General features: G+C 39.0%; 1 protein-coding gene across 1 annotated transcript in view; it reads left to right on the top strand.

Moving 5' to 3' along the window:
- Positions 1-17,164: 17,164 nt before the first annotated feature.
- Positions 17,165-21,888, top strand: part of LOC136877276 (uncharacterized) — a 139,114-nt gene continuing 134,390 nt past the window's right edge. Inside the window, exon 1 of the mRNA XM_067151190.2 lies at positions 17,165-17,401. Coding sequence (XP_067007291.2) covers positions 17,265-17,401 — 137 coding nt within the window. The 5' untranslated portion in view covers positions 17,165-17,264. The remainder of the gene's footprint in view (positions 17,402-21,888) is intronic.

Raw genomic sequence — 21,888 nt, 5'->3', positions numbered from 1 at the left:
GTAAAGTTTGCTCCTTGGAATGACTCCAACATAGGTGTTCATTGTAGATCATATTTTGTTTTTGTGAGGTTTTAAGCTGCTTTTAAGGAATATTAATCTTTTATAGTAATTTTTACACTAGCAGGTTCGTGTACAGGTATTACCTTTGTTCTATCAAGTTTTATAGATGAATTGTGCACATTTATAGATAGGTCATTGTACCATACAAATTATTTGTTCACGTTTTAATGGTCTTCAACCTATATTGTTTATTGTAGATTTTTTTTTCATAACATAATCATCATAGCTCTCTTTTTCGTGTAACCCAGAGGTGCTCAGCTGGGTACCCGTTGAGGCTAGCATAGTGCGGCCTGGCTGGTCTGACGTAAATGCGGGCAGCTTACATAGCAAGCATACACCTCAGAAGCGAGTGACCGAACACACTTCTCAGGGAAAGGAGCAGTGACTTCGATTGTGATTATGAAGCTCTCCTCTACTACTCAGCCAAATGATGACTAGGGTACAGTATTTTAAAATAAAATGCTATAATTGCAAAAAAAAAAACCTTTCCAATATATTTCAGTTTGATTTATACCGCGCTCGATACAGTCAATTTTATTTTCTTATATTTATTCATTCAAAGAAAACTGACACGTTATAATGTTTGTGTTACCATCTACAAAGGTACAGGGTTTAAGCGTACAAGCTATGATTTAATATTCCTTGGATGGAAATAACCATTTCCATTTAAAGGAAAGTAAAACTCCTGTTATTCATTAAGCAAAAAGTAATATGATTATATAATTCAATAAGTTTACTGCTTGATTTTGCACATTGTTGTAGTGTTGTGTGACTCCCTGTTCACTGGATTTTTGAAAATAATATTTAAAACTTACCTGGCATCTGATGATCAGGGAACGGATTTATATGTACTAATAATTATTGAAATATGGAATTATATGTTGACTTAATATTACACATATAACGTTAATTTCCATTTAATATCAAAGTTCAAAGAAGCTAAACGAAGTAGATCTACATGCAACATAATGTTGCACTTCTCATTTTAATATATTTGAAGAACACACAATCTTTTATTCTCTGTTACCAAAACAATGGATTACAAAATGTTCTTTTAAGTGCTGGAAAGTGAATCTTCTCCTGTTATCTCTAAGGACAGATTTATATTGACTGAAACTGCGTTCAACATCGGAAGAGATAATGGGGGCATAATTCAACTTCACAATATCTGCTGGGGTTAAATCCAGTGTTAATTTTACACTTAAATCTCCACACAGAATTGCAGCAACCTTTGTCATTTCTTCATATCCAGGGTTCTTTGAAAGTACAGTGGCCATCTTCATGTTTGCTACATCTGCAACTTTACCTGTACCATGATTTAGTTGTTCCACAGTTTTATTCAGAATTTCACAACTTTCAGAAAGTGAGAGATGCGAGTTTTGGAGCCTTTTCAGTGTTTTTATGATGCATGAAAAATTATGCTGAATGTAACACAAGTCATTTCTCACACTTGTATCGCAGACAACTGTTTTCGCGGCTTCAATTGAGGCTGCATCTTCAGAGTCCATGGCATGCAGAACGTTCTTAATACAGTCTATATATTCAACATAATATTCAACCGCTTTCAGCCACGTACCCCACCTAGTTAGAATCGGCTTAGGCGGCAATGGAATCTCTGGGTACATTTCTTTCAAAAGATTAACTCTTCTGTGGGCTTTGAGAAAAACTTTTTTTACTGAGGAAATCAATAAATCTACTTTGGGGTAACTGCCTCTTACCACTTCTGCCACACGATGAAAGGCATGTGCTACACATGTTAAATGAGTCATCTTAGGATATACTACACATAATGCTTCTCCGGCTTTGTATCATATAAGGTGCGGCATCGCTAATAAAAAGTAACACTTTATTATACTTAACACCCTGTGGCCAGAGGATACCCATAGCCTCATTGAACAGTTTTACTTTAGTTTTGTTATCGCACTTTTCTAGAACATCACAGTGTAAGAGAATCCGTTTACAATAATCTTCGCTTGACAAACCAATGATTACGTTACCAATTAGCCTGCCTTCTTTGTCTGTTGTCTCATCAATGGAAACCCAAATTGGACCGTCTTTAATCTCTTGCCTTATCTTCCGAACAGTTTCATCGTATATGGCTGAACAGTACGTTTTTCTGAATGTTGACTCATCCGGGATGGATCGTTTAGTATATTTCTTGAGGAATTCCCTGAAGCACTGATTATTCAGTTTGAAGAGAAGTATGTCAGCAGAGATGAGAGCATGGCGGAGATCGGTGTTGAACTCGGACGTTACACTGGAAGTTGGTGGTTGTGTCAGAAACAACTGTCTCTGCTTGGAATCCCGTTGTTTGTTAGCCTGGTGTTTACTGGTTGAAACGTGCTGTTGCACAAGAAACCTTAGAGTAAATGTCACTGTACAATGACACAAATTACAAAATAATATCTTGCTGTAAGTTGAAAACCATCTTTAAATTCTGATACATAACTTTTCAATTTTAAACTGGTTGACTGAGCTACTTTAGGCATATTGTAACATTAATGTCTTCAATGAATATCAGTATACAACTGCACACACTGAACGTACAAGAATACTATGATCCGTCTCACTGCTATTTCAAACTGTGAATGACTGGTCTGGTAGTGAACTAGATGGAGTTATGAAGCAATCAAAGGGAATGCCCGAATTACGAGCTAATCCGGAAATCACTAGCACATCGTCGATGAATGAGATTTCCCTAGTTACGAAATTATGGCACAGACACAGTCGATGTTATGTAATGCAGCTTATCAGTGCTGTAAGTGTGATTCAGATAACACTGACCAGCTGATCTCCACCACTTCTGGGCTTAACCTCTCTCTTTCTTCGAACCGCTTATCAACTTATTTTATCAGCCCAGACGTGGACAGGCGTGATAATGACCTCCACACCAGTTAAAATATTAATTTTTCGAATGTAGATTTTTAATTTATTTCTCCATTATTGAGAGGACTGTTAATTTAATATAATTTAATACTTTTTAGCCGAAATATGGACTATATTGATTTTAATGACTAAGAATATGGAACGTATGTGCTAAACTCCAAAATATGGAAAATGAATACTCCATTTTTCAACTCCACACGTCATGATTCGTGAAGATAATGCAGAATATAATTAATTTTAGCTTTCTAAAGAGACATGTATTTACATATAAATCCGTTCCCTGCTGATGATAATAACTAGCCTCTAAATGGCGAAGGAGTTTCATCATGAGTGAGGACATAGATACATACTATCCAAGATTAAGTATAACAATTTAAATGCATTTACCAAATAGATATACAGTATACCTTCAAATAAATAACCTAACTGATTTTATTCCCGGTAAGCATGATTTAATTGTTGGTGGCAAGTTTTATCAGATAATTTTAGCCCAAACAACCACAAGCCACAGCTTATCCAACTTAACTCCATATTACATTAGAAATGTTTCTAAAGCGTATCTTACCGAGCTCGATAGCTGCAGTCGTCGCTTAAGTGCGGCCAGTATCCAGTATTCGGGAGATAGTAGGTTCGAACCCCACTATCGGCAGCCCTGAAAATGGTTTTCCGTGGTTTCCCATTTTCACACCAGGCAAATGCTGGGGCTGTACCTTAATTAAGGCCACGGCCGCTTCCTTCCCACTCCTAGCTATTTCCTGTCCCATCGTCGCCATAAGACCTATCTGTGTCCGTGCGACGTAAAGCAAAAAAAAAAAAAAAAAAAAAAAAAAAAAAAAAAAAAAAAAAAAAAAAATAGCGTATCTTAAAACGTAATAGTGAAAATTGTAATTCATTACGCACATTATAAAAATATTTGGGATTGTTAACCTAACTCTTTATTGTATCCTGTCAAAATACATAAACTCCAATGAACATAAATAACTTATTTATTTTATTTAATTTCCAGGTTGAACCGGGCTGCACCGTGTTGTAGTTGTCTGTACATCACGTACAGTTTGCCGACGTTTTGAATACATTGCAGTATTCTTTGTCAAGGCGACTGAAATACCCCTACTCAATCCGAGGTAATCAGTCTCCCAGGCAGAAATTTACACTACTAGAGTGGCCCTGACTTTGGCCTTTTATATCCTAGCCTTTCTGGCTGACGTAAGCCCTGGCTGTCTCGTGAGCATTCTGGAAAGTATGTGTCGCAGCCGGGTAGTGGGGGCTTGCCCGAGCTGTTATGTAATGGGGTTTCGGCTCGTGTGTTTATGTTGTGGTCTGTATGTCTTAAACTATGAATGATAGGCATCCAAGAATTACTGATTTTATATCCTTCTTCTAAATTTATGTTGTTCGGATGTTTCTTGATTTCTATAGCATCGCAAATTTTCCTTTCCAGATTCCAAGGGATAGCTGCTAGGATCTTGGTCTTGTCAAATGATATTCCATGCCTTGTTTCGTAGGAATGCTTAGCTACCGCTGAAATATCTGTTTTGGTTCTTGGTGTGACGGATATGTTCTTTTAGGCAGGTGGAGATCAGACAAAACGTCACCAACATAACAAGCTCCGCAGCTACATTCAATGTGATATACTCCAGGGGCCTGTAATTCTATTGTGTCTTCTACTGGTGGTGGAAAACGGTCTAGCTTCCGGTGAGGTTTATAGATAGTTTTTATGTCGTATTTGTCCAGCATCTTGCCAATCCTGTCTGTAGTATTTTTAATGTATGGCAGTATCGCTGTTTTTGGGTGGGTCAGTTCTTCTTTCCCATTGTTTTCTCATACGGTGGCCTTTTCTTTGTTCTCTTCTGATTTTTTAAAGACTCGTTGGATGTTATTGAGTTGTAACTTAGATCACACAAATGGCTCAAATACTCGCCACACTCTTGGACAACATTTGTTAGACTATATTTGAATTTTGCTGAGAAATTTGTTACAATTAGCTAAGGCACACATAAAATTATTCCCCCCTTTACTATTAGATAAATATACTGGAACAAAACAAAAAATGTGAAATTGTGATTGGGTGCCACTGTAATATCAGTACAGAAATGAATAGGCCCCTAATTAAATTGGTGGAACTTGAATAAATCCTTTCCCTCAAGGCAATGATCATGAGCTGACGAGTAACCAAACTTGCTTTCTTATCTTATGCCTGTTGTAGACCGTCAAGTTTTGCTTTCAGTTCAGTACTTTACAAGAAAAGTTGTCAAATATTGTCAAAGATTGTTCAATATTGCCCATGCAATATACCATAACTTATATCCATCAATCAATCAATACTGATCTGCATTTAGGGCAGTCGCCCAGGTGGCAGATTCCCTATCTGTTGTTTTTCTAGCCTTTTCTTAAATGATCACAAAGAAATTGGAAATTTATTGAAGGTGGATTAAAGAACACCTTTATTAACTTTGAACTGAAACATACCACTTACTCGAGCAGCTCGTCTTCTTTCTCCCAATTCTTCTCAACCCAAACTTTGCAACATTTTTGTAACGCTACTCTTTTGTCGGAAATCACCCAGAATAAATCGAGCTGTTTTTCTTTGGATTTTTTCCAGTTCTTGAATCAGGTAATCCTGTTGAGGGTCCCATACACTGGAACCATACTCTAGTTGGGGTCTTACCAGAGACTTATATGCCCTCTCCTTTACATCCTTACTACAACCCCTAAACACCCTCATAACCATGTGCAGAGATCTGTACCCTTTATTTACAATCCCATTTATGTGAATACTCCAATGAAGATCTTTCCTTATATTAACAACTAGATACTTACAATGATCCCCAAAAGGAACTTTCACCCCATCAACGCAGTAATTAAAACTGAGAGGACTTTTCCTATTTGTGAAACTCACAACCTGACTTTTAACCCTGTTTATCAACATACCCATTGCCTGCTGTCCATCTCACAACATTATCGAGGTCACGTTGCAGTTGTTCACAATCTTGTAACTTATTTATTACTCTATACAGAATAACATCATCTGCAAAAAGCCTTACCTCTGATTCCACTTATTTACTCATATCATTTATATATATATATATATAAGAAAACTGCCTTGAGGAATTTGCCTCTTAATTATTACAGGGTCAGATAAAGCTTTGCCTACTCTTATTCTCTGAGATCTATTTTCTAGAAATATAGCAACCCATTCAGTCACTCTTTTGTCTAGTCCAACTGCACTCATTTTTGCCAGTAGTCTCCCATGATCCACCCTATCAAATGCTTTGGACAGGTCAATCGCGATACAGTCCATTTGACCTCCTGAATCCAAGATATCTGCTATATCTTGCTGGAATCGTACAAGTTGAGCTTCAGTGGAATAACCTTTCCTGAAACCGAACTGCCTTCTATCGAACCAGTTATTAATTTCACAAACATGTCTAATATAATCAGAAAGAATGCCTTCCCAAAGCTTACATGCAACGCATGTCAAACTTCAATGTTCTTCAATGTAATTTTTGCAAATGTCATAACATCATTTACAGAGGTTATATTATATTGCATTTACTCTCATTATTCAAATAAAAATGATAGCAATGCAACAGAAATTCATATCTAATTACATGAAAACACATTAGGAATTCAATAATAATAATAATAAATAATAATAATAATGTGTGAAGATAGTCATAAATCGATCATTGCTGACAGTGTTTACCATACGATAATAAACACAAAAGCTGTCCACTTCCTTGAGATATTTCTCTTGCAATCTCCACGTACAATGTCATTTTATTCATTTTATTTTGGTAACTTACTCTACAGAGTCCACTGAATATAGGCAGGGATGTGCATCATACTTAATTTAAGAAACAAGATTTCCGCTTACTGGAGCTACACATGGCCCTGAGGTTCATTCAGCCTAAACCAAAAATGAGTACCAGGTTAATTCCTGGGAGCAAAGGTGACCAGGCGTAGAGCTAACCACTCTACTCCAGCGAGTACCGAGGTTACAGATAGTGGAAGCCTTTATCTCCCACTTCCTCCTAGGGCCTTCATGGCCTGTATGGAGATGACCTTGCTTCTTTCCTTTGCTTTTTATGTGCATCATACTTAGCAGTTAATACACACACAACATCTCTTGACCATGAATATGAAGCCACTTTTGTTGTTTTGATTCCAGTCCTGGTAATCCCAGCATGCCTAGAGGCATAGCGCACACCGTTAATACTCAAATTCCATTGGTCAATTCTGTCAAAGACTTTGCAATTCTTTGATCAATTACAACATGTTCTAATTCACTTCCAAGACTTTTAAAGACTTCAAGACTTACCCAGTACTGCAAGTGATTTGACAAGTAAACTTTTAAAGAATTGACAATTCTTGTGAAGTCCTGAATTTGACAAAAATTTACAAAAATTTGATTGTGTACATGCTTCACCTGACACTATTTAAATCCTGAAAATGAATCTGGGTAGCTTGCAGGTTTTTACTCCACCAACTCCTAAGTTTAACTATTAAATTTACTGAGAATTAAAGGTTATCAAAATATTCTGACAGCCCCCACACCTACACAATTACATTTCCCCCTTAGCCATATCATAAACACAATATATATATATCTGTACCCTTCATTTTATAAAAATTTACACTGTACATACCACATATAGTACTATCCCTTATAACAGTTACAAACACACATTTTCACTCAGCATTGTAACTAGTAAGGACAAGGTACCACAGCTAGCCTTACGATTGGAAGACACTTATTTCCTAACAACTCTTCTCCAATCTTGAGTTCTGGGCCTCTCCTACTGCCATAACCATCTATGAGTTGGTTTGTTGTTCCAAGACATCCCCAGCCAGGAATCACTGCACCAATTTCACTGACATTTGTACAGATTTCAGACGGCCTAGATCTGATTGATAATTTAGAAAGTATGAGATCACTGTCCTATTTTGACCTCATATACACACTGAATAAGATGTACCATCACCGTAAAATGAGAATAACAAGTACCACCACTGTACAAGGTAATAATATAAAGTCACATCGCCATGCTAGGTGAAAAATATCAAATTAAATCTCCGCTGTATAATAATATCAAACCGAGAGTTTGCGATGTAAATATTGAATGAAACGTTGCAAAGTCTGGGTGAAATGAAGAAAAGTGCAACAAAATAAGTGAAAATGAAGACTGCTCACACAATGAGTCATTGCATTAAAGATGACTGTGACAGAATATTAATGCATAATGGAATAAATCAATGAACCCTGTTATATGCTCACACAAGTTTATAAAGGCACTCTCCACGTGGCGGTAGCATCACCAAAAGTCGACTCGTAGCCACGCTGTCCCGAACATATCTCCTAGCATCTACCAGTCAACGAAATCTCGTTCAAAATTCAAACCTTCTCTATATCCATACTGGCCTTAGAGCACCCGATACGAAAGGTTAGTGCTATTCACTTGTCATCCACATTGATGCATAACGATCTTTAGCTTGTAGGTTCTGACTGCACCCCAGATTTTCAGACTTCCTGTTGCAGCATTTCCAACAAACTTCAACCGCCTCTCTCGATTTAGCCACTGTTTTCCATGTCACACAGTCTTGAGCAATCTTCACCACTATGCCTTATAATATACAGATTCTCACCCAAAGTTAAAAGGTTGAACAGAATACAATATCAATGTTACCACATTTCCTAACTATAAATCCTTCTTATGATATTATATTATATGCTCGACTGGATGCTGAGATTAGTAAAAGAATTCAAGCTGGAAGTTGTTTCTATCATAGTGTAAGAAACATGTTATGGGACAAAGATGTGCCAATGGAAGCAAAGGATACTATGTACAAGATGTATTACGTACCCATAACAACTTACGGAGCAGAAACTTGGACAATGACAAAGAAGGATGAGAGTCGAATACAGGCAGCCGAAATGAAATTCTTGAGGAGTATGATACAGAAGAGTAGAAGAGACAAAATAAGGAATGAGAAAATCCGGGAAGAAATTGGAGTGGAAAAAATTAACGATAGAATAGACAAGAGCCGACTAAGATGGTTTGGGCACATAAAGCGAATGAGCGTCGAAAGAATGCCAAAAAAGGTGATGGAAATGCAAATCCAAGGAAGGAGAGGCCATGGACGACCACGATTGAGATGGAAGGATACCATCCAACGCAGCATTATAGAAAGAAACCTGGACTGGGACACAGTGTTGGAGGAGTAGTGGTGGAAAGACCGAAGAAAGTGGAGAGGAACCATATTTGCCCCTACCTGGCTACAGCTGGATAAAGGGAAAGGATGATGATGATGATGATGATGATGATGATGATGATTCTTACATATTAGCGTATTAACCCTAGAAATGGCAACTGTCGAATATTCGACATTTTGGTCCCTGCTGTAGTGGCACTGTCGAATATTCAACATGTTCATATTTCTTCTCGTAATTTTCTTCAAAAGATGTCATGACAATTACTTCTTGTCGTTTTCAATCTCCACAGCAGCCGTTAGTCCAGTTTCATTCATAGTTACAACCTCTTTGGGCGCAATTTCACAGAAATGAATAAGTGCAGTTGTCCAACCCATCTGTTTGAGCGCCATTTCTGTAGAGTTTGTAAACAAACCTTCATGGGTTCTGCTTTGCTATTCCATTTCATTTTATTTCCTAGTCTTCCGTTTGGTGCGACTTATTTACTTTTGTATATGGATTGTTATTTGATTGATTATATAGTACATTGGGTGTCTAAATATGGCATCTTAACTTTATTACGGGAAATGAGTAATGAAGTAGTGCGAAATTTGTTGGAAGATGGAAGTGACAGATCTGACTTTGAGGTTGCTGAGAATGAACCGAAAGATTAAGAGTTAGATCTGTAATGTTTATCAGCTATTTCTTTGCATCAAATATCGGAAAGTGATGAAAACCTCCCATAAAGCAACTTATTATAAAAACGTGGTGTAAGGTCACGCCTCCTAATGATTGCATGCCAATACATTTTATGTCATATTTTCAAGAATATACCTCTCAGAGTGATGAAACATTTGCTAGTGCATTACATATACATTATTAACAATCTGTATACCAGTGGCGTATCCTGGAATCTCCACTGAGGCATGCAACTAGTAACCATGCAGTTAACACAATGTATTAAGTAAATTTCAATTCTACTCACCCTAATTACATGTAAGTGAACTCGAGCCAAACAGTTTTACTGTAAGTTCCTGGATTGAACGAGCGTACACAATTCTTGTTTTCTATTTTTAAATTTACGAGGGTCTGCCTCTGTGGTGTAGTGGTTAGTGTGATTAGCTGCCACCCCCGGAGGTCCGGGTTCGATTCCCGGCTCTGCCACGAAATTTGAAAAGGGTACGAGGGCTGGAACGGGGTTCACTCAGCCTCGGGAGGTCAACTGAGTAGAGGTGGGTTCGATTCCCACCTCAGCCATTCTGGAAGTGGTTTTCCGTGGTTTCCCACTTCTCCAGGCAAATGCCGGGATGGTACCTAACTTCAGGCCACGGCCGCTTCCTTCCCTCTTCCTTGTCTATCCCTTCCAATATTCCCATCCCCCGCAAGGCCCCTGTTCAGCATAGCAGGTGAGGCCGCCTGGGCGAGGTACTGGTCATCCTCCCCAGTTGTGTCCCCGACGCAGAGTCTGAAGCTCCAGGACACTGCCCTTGAGGCGGTTCAGGTGGGATCCCTCGCTGAGTCCGAAAAGCCGAGGGAAAACCCAACCCCGGGAGGGTAAGCAGATTAAGAAGAAGGAGAAGAAGAAGAATTGTTTTGCTTTACGTCGCACCGACACAGATAGGTCTTATGGCGACGATGGGATAGGAAAAGCTTAGTAGTTGGAAGGAAGCGGCCGTGGCCTTAATTAAGGTACAGCCCCAGCATTTGCCTGGTGTGAAAATGGGAAACCACGGAAAACCATATTCAGGGCTGCCGATAGTGGGATTCGAACCTACTATCTCCCGGATGCAAGCTCACAGCCGCGCGCCTCTACACGCACGGCCAACTCGCCCGGTAAAGAAGAAATATATGAGGGAAGGTAGAGGTCTCCCGGCTTGAACTATTTGAATCTTTTCATCAAACGAACGGCCAGTAAAATGATTTACAATTATATCCGTTTTAGACTCATCCATCGTTAATACCACAATATGCGCAAAATATAATAAAAGACCGAAAACGACGAATAGCACAGGAACAGCACACACAGAATGAACTCACTAATCAGCAAAACACACAATGAATTAACTCACTAGTTAGCCACAACTGAAGCACTGGAGGAAAGTCACCTCAGTGGCACTGGTCAGTTTCGTCACGTTGGGTTCTCGCTGGGGGATAATCTGTGGGTCCCGCTCGCTCTAAACATGTCGACTTTCTCCAAGTTGCTAACAGATGGCAGAGGGTAACACGGGTATGGGGTGACAAATTCTGACCAAGTTTCAATTGCAGCGACATCGTTCGGAGGGTTTCAGAACTACGTCTGCCACCGAATGCAATTTTAAGATTGAATGCCTTTACATCGTTAACTCCGCCATGCTGTCTCTTTCTTCCTAGAGAGGAGTAGACGGCGAGACTACACCAGCACCACACGTAGTCAAGCAACGGAACTAGTACAGTTGCGCGGACCTTTTGAACTTCTGAGAGATGAAATCGTTAATATTTGACTTAAAACAACCTAAAATCGTACATCAGACAGTTCTTTGTGTTATCATAACGCATGCAGTGAATGCCTTGCATTCAAGGAGAATACGCCCCTGCTGTATACCTCAGTTTGTTTGGGATATGTTCCAGTTTTGTGTACGTATGATCAAAAGTTTTATTATTATTTTGAATTTAGGAATTACACGTTTTGAACAACTGTACATTTTTCTAGTCAAAACATTTATGCAATTTTGTGTCACTACGACAATCCTTGGTGTATTCGCTTTACATAGATGTATAAAATTTCATAGATTTATTTTGTACCTTGCGGATATTTTCTATTTTATTTAGACAAGTAAAAGCTGCCAAATATGGCTGCCAGTACAAGATTTAACATTGCCAGTTCCAAGGTTAAAATCACATGATTTTCACTTACATAACAAATTAATTCACAAGATTTCCTAACCAAATAAATGCGGTGTTCATATTCTTGTACAGTTACACAAATAATCTATTAAATCGACAGCTCTAGTTTTAACTTTCATGAAGAGGACCACAGCATATCATATAACGTAATGCCTGTTCCAGGTAAATAGACGATTGCCAACAAGAATACACAAGGCTACATAATAGATCCGACTACCAGGTTTGAACATCATCTAAACCAGCGTGAAGAAGTAAACAACTTTTTTTTTTTGCTATTTGCTTTACGTCGCACTGACACAGATAGGTCTTATGGCGACGATTGATTAGGAAAGGCCTAGGAGTTGGAAGGAAGCGGCCGTGGCCTTAATTATGGTACAGCCCCGGCATTTGCCTGGTGTGAAAATGGGAAACCATGGAAAACCATCTTCAAGGCTGCCGACAGTGGGACTCGAACCCACTATCTCCCGATTACTGGATACTGGCCGCACTTAAGCGACTGCAGCTATCGAGCTCGGTCGTAAACAACTTAACGATACCTTACTGAAAAGGGAAATGCCACCCTACAAAGGAAAAAATTTAATGTATTTGTATTGAATTAGGATACTGGTACATTTAATTTTTTCCTTTGTAAAGTTAAAACTGTCAGTACGGAATGATTCTAATATCTTATGTAATAAATACCACCTTGATGAAATCGAACTAATGGGGCTAATGCATGGAGCTCGTGGTGCTGTACCAGTCTTATTCATCAAGTTCTGGAAACAGTTCAATTTACTGAAGGATAGGATTTTGGACCTCATCGTAATTAAAATACGCTGTGAGATCTACAACCCATGATCATCATTTATAATCCACATTCTTAATTTTTAGTCTGCCTTCAATCAGCCTTCTGATAATGAATCTTGGTTCTCGGTTTTGTAGCTTTTACATTTTTCATCTGATTATTGCACATTTTGCCCAATGTTGGCAGCCTATGCATATGGGAAGTTGATGGTTTAATAATAATCATAAAGTAATTAAAAAATCATTGTATAGCCTTGGCAATTGAGTTGCAGACTTGAAAGCTTTCTGAAATTGCCATTTAGATGTCCTACATACCTACCAGAACCATATGGATTCTATGGTAAGTAAGGGAGGGATTAGGGATTGCTCTTCCCCATTATGTATAGTGTAACTAACTTATTTGGTCTCTTAAACTAACTGTGGGAAAGCCAAAAACAGAACCAGAAATGATTTTATTGATCTTCCTAAACAATAAGACATAACCTTGTACAGTAAGAGTATTAAAATTGAATTCATTTAGTGAAACTGATATCCTCATCACTTCACATCTGCAATGAAAAACATGTTAATCTGCTTGCCCCCTGAATTGAGGGTGCCTAACCTCTCTCTTAGAAACAGGGTAGAAATTCAGTATGACTTACCACACAAGTTGACACTTTTATAGCACGATAAGCTGCTTCTTATATGAGCTCTAGCTCGCTAATTATTTTTATTTAACTTGTTAACACTTTTTCTTTCAAACTGAAAATGTAAACCTACAACCTGTTTTCCAGTCATGGACCGAGTCAGGGATGTAATGAATGCAACATATAGGCTATAGGCTGTTATTACAATGGGGTCGTCACTCCCAAAGTGATTTATTAATGAGTGATAAATGCTATGAAATGATAATGGAGAGTGTTGCTGGAATGAAAGATGACAGGGAAAACCGGAGTACCCGGAGAAAAACCTGCCCCGCCTCCGCTTTGTCCAGCACAAATCTCACATGGAGTGACCGGGATTTGAACCACGGTATCCAGCGGTGAGAGGCCGACGCGCTGCCGTCTGAGCCACGGAGGCTCCTTTCTTTCAAACTATGGGCCTATAAACAAAACGGGGCAAATATTTGAAATTCTCTTCTCAATAGTGCAGTGGCCATTTCAGTAAGGGGGCCTATGCCCATCCATGAATGCAAGAATGTGAGATTTTCAAATTTCAAGATAATGTAACTTTGGAAAAGATTAATGACAAAAGAAACCAGGTAGAAAAGAGAAGAGCACAATGAGAATGTAACAAGGTCATTTCTCATTTTTCAAGATAATAGACAATGTGGTGGTGGTGGTTACTGTTTTAAGAGGAAGTACAACTGGGTAACTATCCTCTACTAACATTAATCAGAAGGAAAATGGAAGAGGTCTGACACTTTGAATAATTAAGGCATAGGCAGAAGGGAAGGGCCATGAAGGGCATGAAAATGAAAGACTCCCTACACCGCACAAACCTATATACAGTCAGGATTGGAAGAAAACAAGGGTGGTTGGATAGGCACAGGCATGCAGACAAGACCCTGGATTCCCATTTAGTTGATTTTTTAAGACATGCAGGATTACTGTGGGTGTACTCTACCAACCCCAGCCACAGAGAATTAATGAACAATATTCTGTAGGAAACAGATAACAGCATTTCATAGAATACATCTACTTCATACCGTTTCAACTGCTGAACCTTTCTCAGATTTATTCATAAATTCAAAAATCCTCTGCAACTTTGCCAAAATATACAAGATCAGGAAACTATTACTCATATAAATAGTCAGTGCTCACTTGTCAAAATTATGCAAAAGAACTGTGACAACTGAATGGGTAATGTCTAGTTTTAGCAGCTTTCATCAAATAAACAAATTTAAAAATGAATTTAAAAATAATTTCATTGAACTGAATGTTAATGAATATTAATGTTCATAGCATGATGCAGTGGAGTTTTTTTTTTTTTTGCTAGGGGCTTTACGTCGCACCGACACAGATAGGTCTTATGGCGACGATGGGATAGGAAAGGCCTAGGAGTTGGATGGAAGCGTCCGTGGCCTTAATTAAGGTACAGCCCCAGCATTTGCCTGGTGTGAAAATGGGAAACCACGGAAAACCAATGCAGTGGAGTTCTAGATGAAACATTCATTAAAAATTGAGTTAATTTACTACCGCCATGACGGAGCAAAGTTTCTCAACTCTTATCCCAACCTGAGACCAACTAGGCCAAGGAACGCCTACATAACCTAGCAGCAATTTAAATTGTGAAAGGGAAAAGTTACTTCATGTGGGAACCATAAAGCATGAGCAAGTAATAAATGCATTTCATATTTATAATACAGTATTTTCTTTTTCAAAATTTAGGCAATACATTTTTTTTTAGCAACAATTTGAATAATTTTTTTTAAATATTCTGATAAATATTCTGTCGCATATATGAGCAGCATCTGTGGACGGATAGAACAAACTAGAGGAGGCTCATACACAACCGCACCCGGCTTGCTGGAGCGGAAATGATGATGATGATAAAGTGAATGCATTAATGACATTTTGAATATTATGCTGCTTTTGAATCTGCACGAAAATGAGCATGCATGTAACTTTAAGTTTGGACCCACCCAAAATATTTCTCATAGAACAGCACTGAACAAGTTTGAGTAAGCTATATGCTGTAAAAGAGCTGGAATGATGCATGTTCGTGGAAGGTGTGTGGAGAAAATAAATACATGGGCAAGGAAACAACGTCACCCTAGCTGCAAATTGCTACTTGAAGAGCCAAAATACTCATCGCTCTTGAGTTGAGGTAAGGGGTGAGAAGTTTGAGTGTGTTTTACCATATTTTCTTACAATGTGATGCTGTAAACACAGTGGAAAGCCTATTCCAGAGGCTCTTTTTCTGCTACAGTAGAACTATAGAGCAAAACAGTGGAAATGAAACAATGGCAGGTCTACTCCAGAGTGAGCGAGTATTATATTTATATTATTTATTACCTGCATACCGGTACAATAACAGAATAGGCCTATGTTATATAATCTTCTGCATGTTTGCTTGCTTGCTTTTTAATCCTTAGATTGGTTATTTACAAATAACCTAGTCCAGCTCGTACTGTACCTAATTTCTTGCATGAGCCACCACTGCTTATAAATTTAACAGAATCCTCATCAAAATCATAACTCCATATCCAGCTAAAAGGCCACTAACTCACTATTCTGTGATTATCATCATGTTACACAACCTTGATGCGGGATTAGTCGCAACTCTCACATTACCCGTAGGTACCGGTAAATAATGTAATGATTATTATTATTATTGTTTTATACCGTAACTCTATAGTATCATGTAGATCGTTGAATCGTTCAAAACTGAGACCTAATAACCTACGAGTACCGGTACCGTACGTATATGATTTGAAGTACAGTACTTCCACATTTTCAGTGTTACCGTACCGTAGGTTACGATTGTGTAAATAGTTCCTCCTCAGTGTAGGTACAACAAACTTCGCAATGACACTACCCAGCATTACCCTACTAGACACTACTGTACACACGTATGAACCACTTGTGATAACGCACAGCGAGCGAGCAAAGAGAGTGTGACTGGTGAGCACCTTTGATGAACACAATTGAACATGGTATGCCACTTGATCACAGAATATAACCGATAACTTTAATAACTTTACAATATTCGTAAATATGGTTCTAATTATTTTAGATGTCTTTCTCTCTTATAAACACACATAAAGAGGATATGGGCAAGTCAGACTGCATCGAAAAATCAAGAGCACGGTCAATGAACTTACCATTGACTTACGTAGAACACGCAAAAGTGAAAAATAAAAATGTATATTGATAAACAAAACTCGACAAGCTTAAGCTATACATAGCAAGTCGAGCATAAACGTCGAATTAATAAATAAACCAATTAATGTAATTAAATTGATGTAGAACACGTATGAACACAACTTCCCACTTTCAATGTGACACGTCCACGTGAGCAAAGAGAAGCTTTATGAATAATATTAATGGACATATTCGCTTCCAGGGAACTACCTAAGTACTGTAGTTATTTATTCCTGAAAATGGCTATTTTAGTTTCTTTATAGCTGGTGGTAATAACGTTTTAGAAGCTGATTCATTATCGGTCTTTGAAATAATGAAGTACAGTACTACTTTACTTCGCGAGCACGGAGTGCGGAGAACTCTCAACCACTTTCCAACAACTCGCGCCGCTTGCTCGAGTGCTGCTGGGATTCCCCTCGAGCGAGAAGTGAAATATCTCCGATCCAAAGAGTACCTGCGCCTGCGTAATTGATGATTTGGGTGGTTTATTAACTTTTTTTTAAATACGAACCGACGAACACCGTCACCGTGCAAGGATCATCATCCAATAAAAGCACTTATCTTGAGCATCAAGTTGTGTGTTATCACTTTCCTTCGCTGGTTTACTTGTTGATCATATGGATACCAGGAAAAGTTTTGACTTTTTTGAAGAAATGTCGATAGAGAGAGCAGAAGAAACTGTTGAAATGGATTCTGAGACATTGCGATACCGATCGCCGCCACTTAGTGCCGTAAGGATTAATGACGAAATCGGGTAAGCACATCCAGATTGTTAATTTATGTAAGTACCGGTACCGGTAGTCCTATTATGCGATCTCTTCTGTGTAGTGTCCAGAGTTGGGAAATAGGCCTAATTGAGTAACAGTAATCGAATTACTTGTTACGAATACTTGCTTTAGTAATTTTTACTTGTAATCGTGTACAAAATATAATTTTTACTCAATTTACTTCTTGAAATAAAATTGTAATCTTTACAATCTAGTAATCTGCTCGTCTGGAGACCCGGGCCATGATCGGTAAAGCGTCAGGTCCATGTCTGACACCGTGGTTACGTAGACGGTTTGAGTCCCGTTACTCGAAAAAAAAATCTTCACCAGAATGTTGGCCGGCAGGATAGGAGATGTGATGGTATGCAATTTCCAATCACTAGATTACACGCCAAAAGCCTGGATTAAATTCCAACCTCTCCTCAGTGTTCATATGGAGTGAGTGCATATGACGCTGTTGATGGTAATTCGTCCGTCGGATGGTGACGTTAAGCCTTGAGCAGATCCCTTGGTGCTATTCGACAGGATTAGGCTATGTGTCAGCACTGGGTTTCAGAATCTCCCTTCCTACACCATTCATTTCATATCATTAACTCTTCTCTTGAGGTTGACATTAGGAAGAACATCCGGTCGTAAAAAATTGCTACCGGTACGAAAATTAATCTCATTTCATACCCTACCCCAAAGAGAAACAGGAAAAGGCTTGGACACGCACATTCTAGTAATCGTTACATCCCTGGAATCTATATACATTGCATGGAAACAGAAAAAAATATAAGTGATTATTAAGATAACTTTTTCTGTTCTACTCCAGCAGAAGCAGTAGCTTCACAAGTGCTGGTTGAGACACTTTCTTACCTCTCCAGTACTTCCAATGGCATCAAACTTTTCCTACAATATCCATCACTGCTGGGCATGTTCTAAACACAGGTAGGCTACAGTGAATGCCGCTTATCATGATCACTCTGGGACACAGATAATTTGATAACCTTAACCGATTGATAACAGTAGCTGAAAAATAAAAATTGATGGATAGCCTACTGTATTTATTCATAACCTACATTCACGACAGCGAAACACTGATTCATAACCTACATACAATATAGTGAAACCGTTGCCTACGCTATAATACAAGGCCTTGAAATGCACTCGTGGAAACGGGTTGCTTCCTAGTTCACCATTCAGCCGCTAGGATCGCGGTCTTGCCCCCTTGTATTCGCATGGCCGTATATGTCAATAAGTAAAGTATATCCTAAATAAAAAGAACTGAATGTTTTTGCGAGTATTGACAGTATTTATAGAGCGGTGCTACATTGGCTTGGAAATGTCATTGAAGTTTCAAAACTTTCCTTCTGAGGGGCTTCTTACCAAGTTTCAAAACTTTCTCTCTTCTACTTGAGTGGCTCAAAGCAATGTTGTCTAACAGAGGTCTCAGAAATTTTCATAGCAGAAAAAAAAGGTGGTTTGTCGCCTTTACACTTTCCACACTTAATTTCACTGTTGAACATGTCTTTCGGAAAAATAAACGTACACCTTTTAGTAACTCTCTTCGGGACAAGTACTGCGTAGCGGAAGTGAAAAATTCCGTCGTTCACTGCAGAAGTGCCACAGACGATTTTCGGTATCTGAGGGCTCCTCGATCTTGAAAACGAATAAGACACAATGTTGGACTTTGAGTAGCTGGAGAACAGGTATGTTCTAAACAGCCTTTACAGTCTGTTTTTTCTTTTGCCACACGAACCATAATGTCATTGTATTCCGCTTGGCATCTTAGGTAGCTGAAGAAGAGCTCGATGTCATATTTCGTTAGGTTCCTCATCAATGCATAATGCAAATGTATACTTATGAGGTATTTTACGCAGGCCACAGTGAACTGGGTAGTCAAGATCTATGCCTGAAACATTTCTCTCATGATTCTTTTTTACTTTCTCTAAATGCATTTTAAGTTTCTTAATGTATGACAGGAAATCATTAATTAACCAACTGAGGAGTTCATCTTCAGTACTAAAAGATGCTTTTTTTCTTTTGCTAGTGACTTTACATCGCACCGACACAGATAGGTATTATGGCGACGATAGGAAAGGCCTAGGAGTTGGAAGGAAGCGGCCGTGACCTTAATTAAGGTACAGCCCCAGCATTTGCCTGGTGTCAAAATGGGAAACCACGGAAAACCACCTTCAGGGCTGCCGACAGTGGGATTCGAACCCTCTATATCCCGGATGCAAGCTCACAGCCGTGCGCCCCTAACCGTACGACCAACTCGCCCGGTTAAAAAAAGCTCGTTTGTTCTCGTTCCTGAATATGTCCCATGTGAGGTGTTGCAGATGTTATGCGCATTGAACAATTTAATAAAATGCTCCATAAAACAAATGGCTTATTTTAAACTGTATTTTATGCTCTCGGGACAAAACCACCTCCATACTTTACAAACCAGAGATTGTTTCAGGGTAAAATACAATATTTTTAGCTCTTGCTACATTCATTTTCGTGAAATTTGTTGGGCAAATTATTTTCCTCGTTGGTTTCCTAATTTAAGATTTCTGAGTTTGAAGATGCCTCTCAAATGATTGCCGGTCTCAGTAGCATAGTTTAAAAAAAGTCCAGTGACAAATTTTGGGATCGCCCGATTCTTATGACGTAACTCGGATCAAAACTTAGGAACAGAGGCCTACTTCGATCAGCTTGAAGTCGTATCTCATGCGTAATACTTCCGCTGTATAATGTTTCGAACATTGAACATTCACTGGAAACTTGTGAAACGAAATTCCATTACCTTTAATTTCTCGTGAATAGACCATGACTGGAACTGCGAATGCTTAACATCAGACGAATACATAATACATTCACAACCAACTCAGTTAATGAACACGTTTATAGGCGCGAGCCTGGTAGACAGGGGGCAAGATAGCGATCCTAGCGGCCCGGCATTGAACTTCAGTGTAACCACTTCCAAAGCGTTTTACGGGCTCCATTTCCAGGCCTTGTATTATAACGTAGGCAACGAGTGAAACACTGATTCATAACCTGCATGCACTACAATGAAACAGATACCGGTACACAGGACTGCAATACAGTTAAGTGTTTTCAGCTATGTAAAATAATCTCCAACTGTTCTTTGCTTCTGGTTGTCTCTCAAAAGTCCATTAATTAATCCTTGATATTCATAATGTTTTTGGAAGTCCACTGACCTACGCTGAACACTTCCTCGCAAGATATCTAGCGCCCATCTCATTTCAACATTCGTTGGTGTTCGGGAAGTTTTGGCAACATCATCATCATCAGCATCGCTATCTTCTGCTCCGTGTTCTTCACTTCCCGTATGTAATTTTGCAGAAGTAACTGCCTCACATATGTCATCTTTTGTCTGTTTCGCATCACTTATGATGCCCTCATCAATGTCCATCCATTTCTAAAATTCATCTTCCATTAAGCCTGTTGGACAAAGTTCAACATTTTCCTATACTTCTGGTAACTGTTAAAAATACCCCATGCTGGAAACAGTTCCTTATTGTATGTGCTGAGACATTATCCCATGACATGACTAGAAGATGCAGGGCCTCCAGAAGGCTGGTTATTTTGGCAAGGGCACTGGCAGTAGTTTTATATGAGTCCTCTATGTTTTCTAAGATTCTTGTGTTCATTTCATGGCGATAATAGGTTTTCATCGTGTGAATGACTCCTCGATCACATGATTGAATTAATGAAGTAGTATTCGGTAAAAATATAGAAACGGGTACTCAAGGATTATTACATAGAAAGTTAACTTGAAATGCTTCCAAGTTTACCTTATAATGATCGAGGAAGAGAGATGTGTTCAATACGCTTGCCAGGGACCAACCCACCTGCCCCTAGAAGTACATTTACTTTTATAACCAGAAATACTGTTTTAAACACCATACTCCATTGCTTATAACGGTGATTGGTTCATGTAACGAAGAGGATGACGTCACTGACACCTTGGATGAGGCAGAGAATTTGTTACCAACCATTGCCACACTCCCTTCGAGAGGCTCTTTTCTTTCGCCGTGGCACATACTGTCTGCACGGCAAGAAAAAGGGTAGTTTAGTAGTTGTAACCTCTCTTTGCACATCCAGGCCAATCTTTGACATGGGAACAGTGGCCCCTTTGGAGCCACACTCCCTTCGAGAGGCTCTTTTCTATCGCTGCGGCGCATACTGTCCGCACGGCAAGAAAAAACGTATAGCCATATCAAACCAACAGTTGGCAGCATTGTCGTTCCTCTCGGCGCTCCCTCTCAGCGCTACTAGTGTGACAACAAACTGGCGTGCGCCACCTAGTGGTCGCTTGTGTTACTAAACCATGAGTACCTCTTTCTGTAGTTTCATCTAGTATTCGCTGGTAAGAAACCCACATTGATGTTCTTGAGCTTACAGTTCACATTGTGTGCTGCACAGTTGTCAACCAGCAAAACTATTTTACAGTCCAGCATATTATCCCACTTCAGTAGCCATT

The sequence above is a fragment of the Anabrus simplex genome, chromosome 7 (genome assembly GCF_040414725.1).
Source record: "Anabrus simplex isolate iqAnaSimp1 chromosome 7, ASM4041472v1, whole genome shotgun sequence".
NCBI classification, from domain to species: Eukaryota; Metazoa; Arthropoda; class Insecta; order Orthoptera; family Tettigoniidae; genus Anabrus; species Anabrus simplex.
This window is presented reverse-complemented; position numbering and strand designations above follow the sequence as displayed.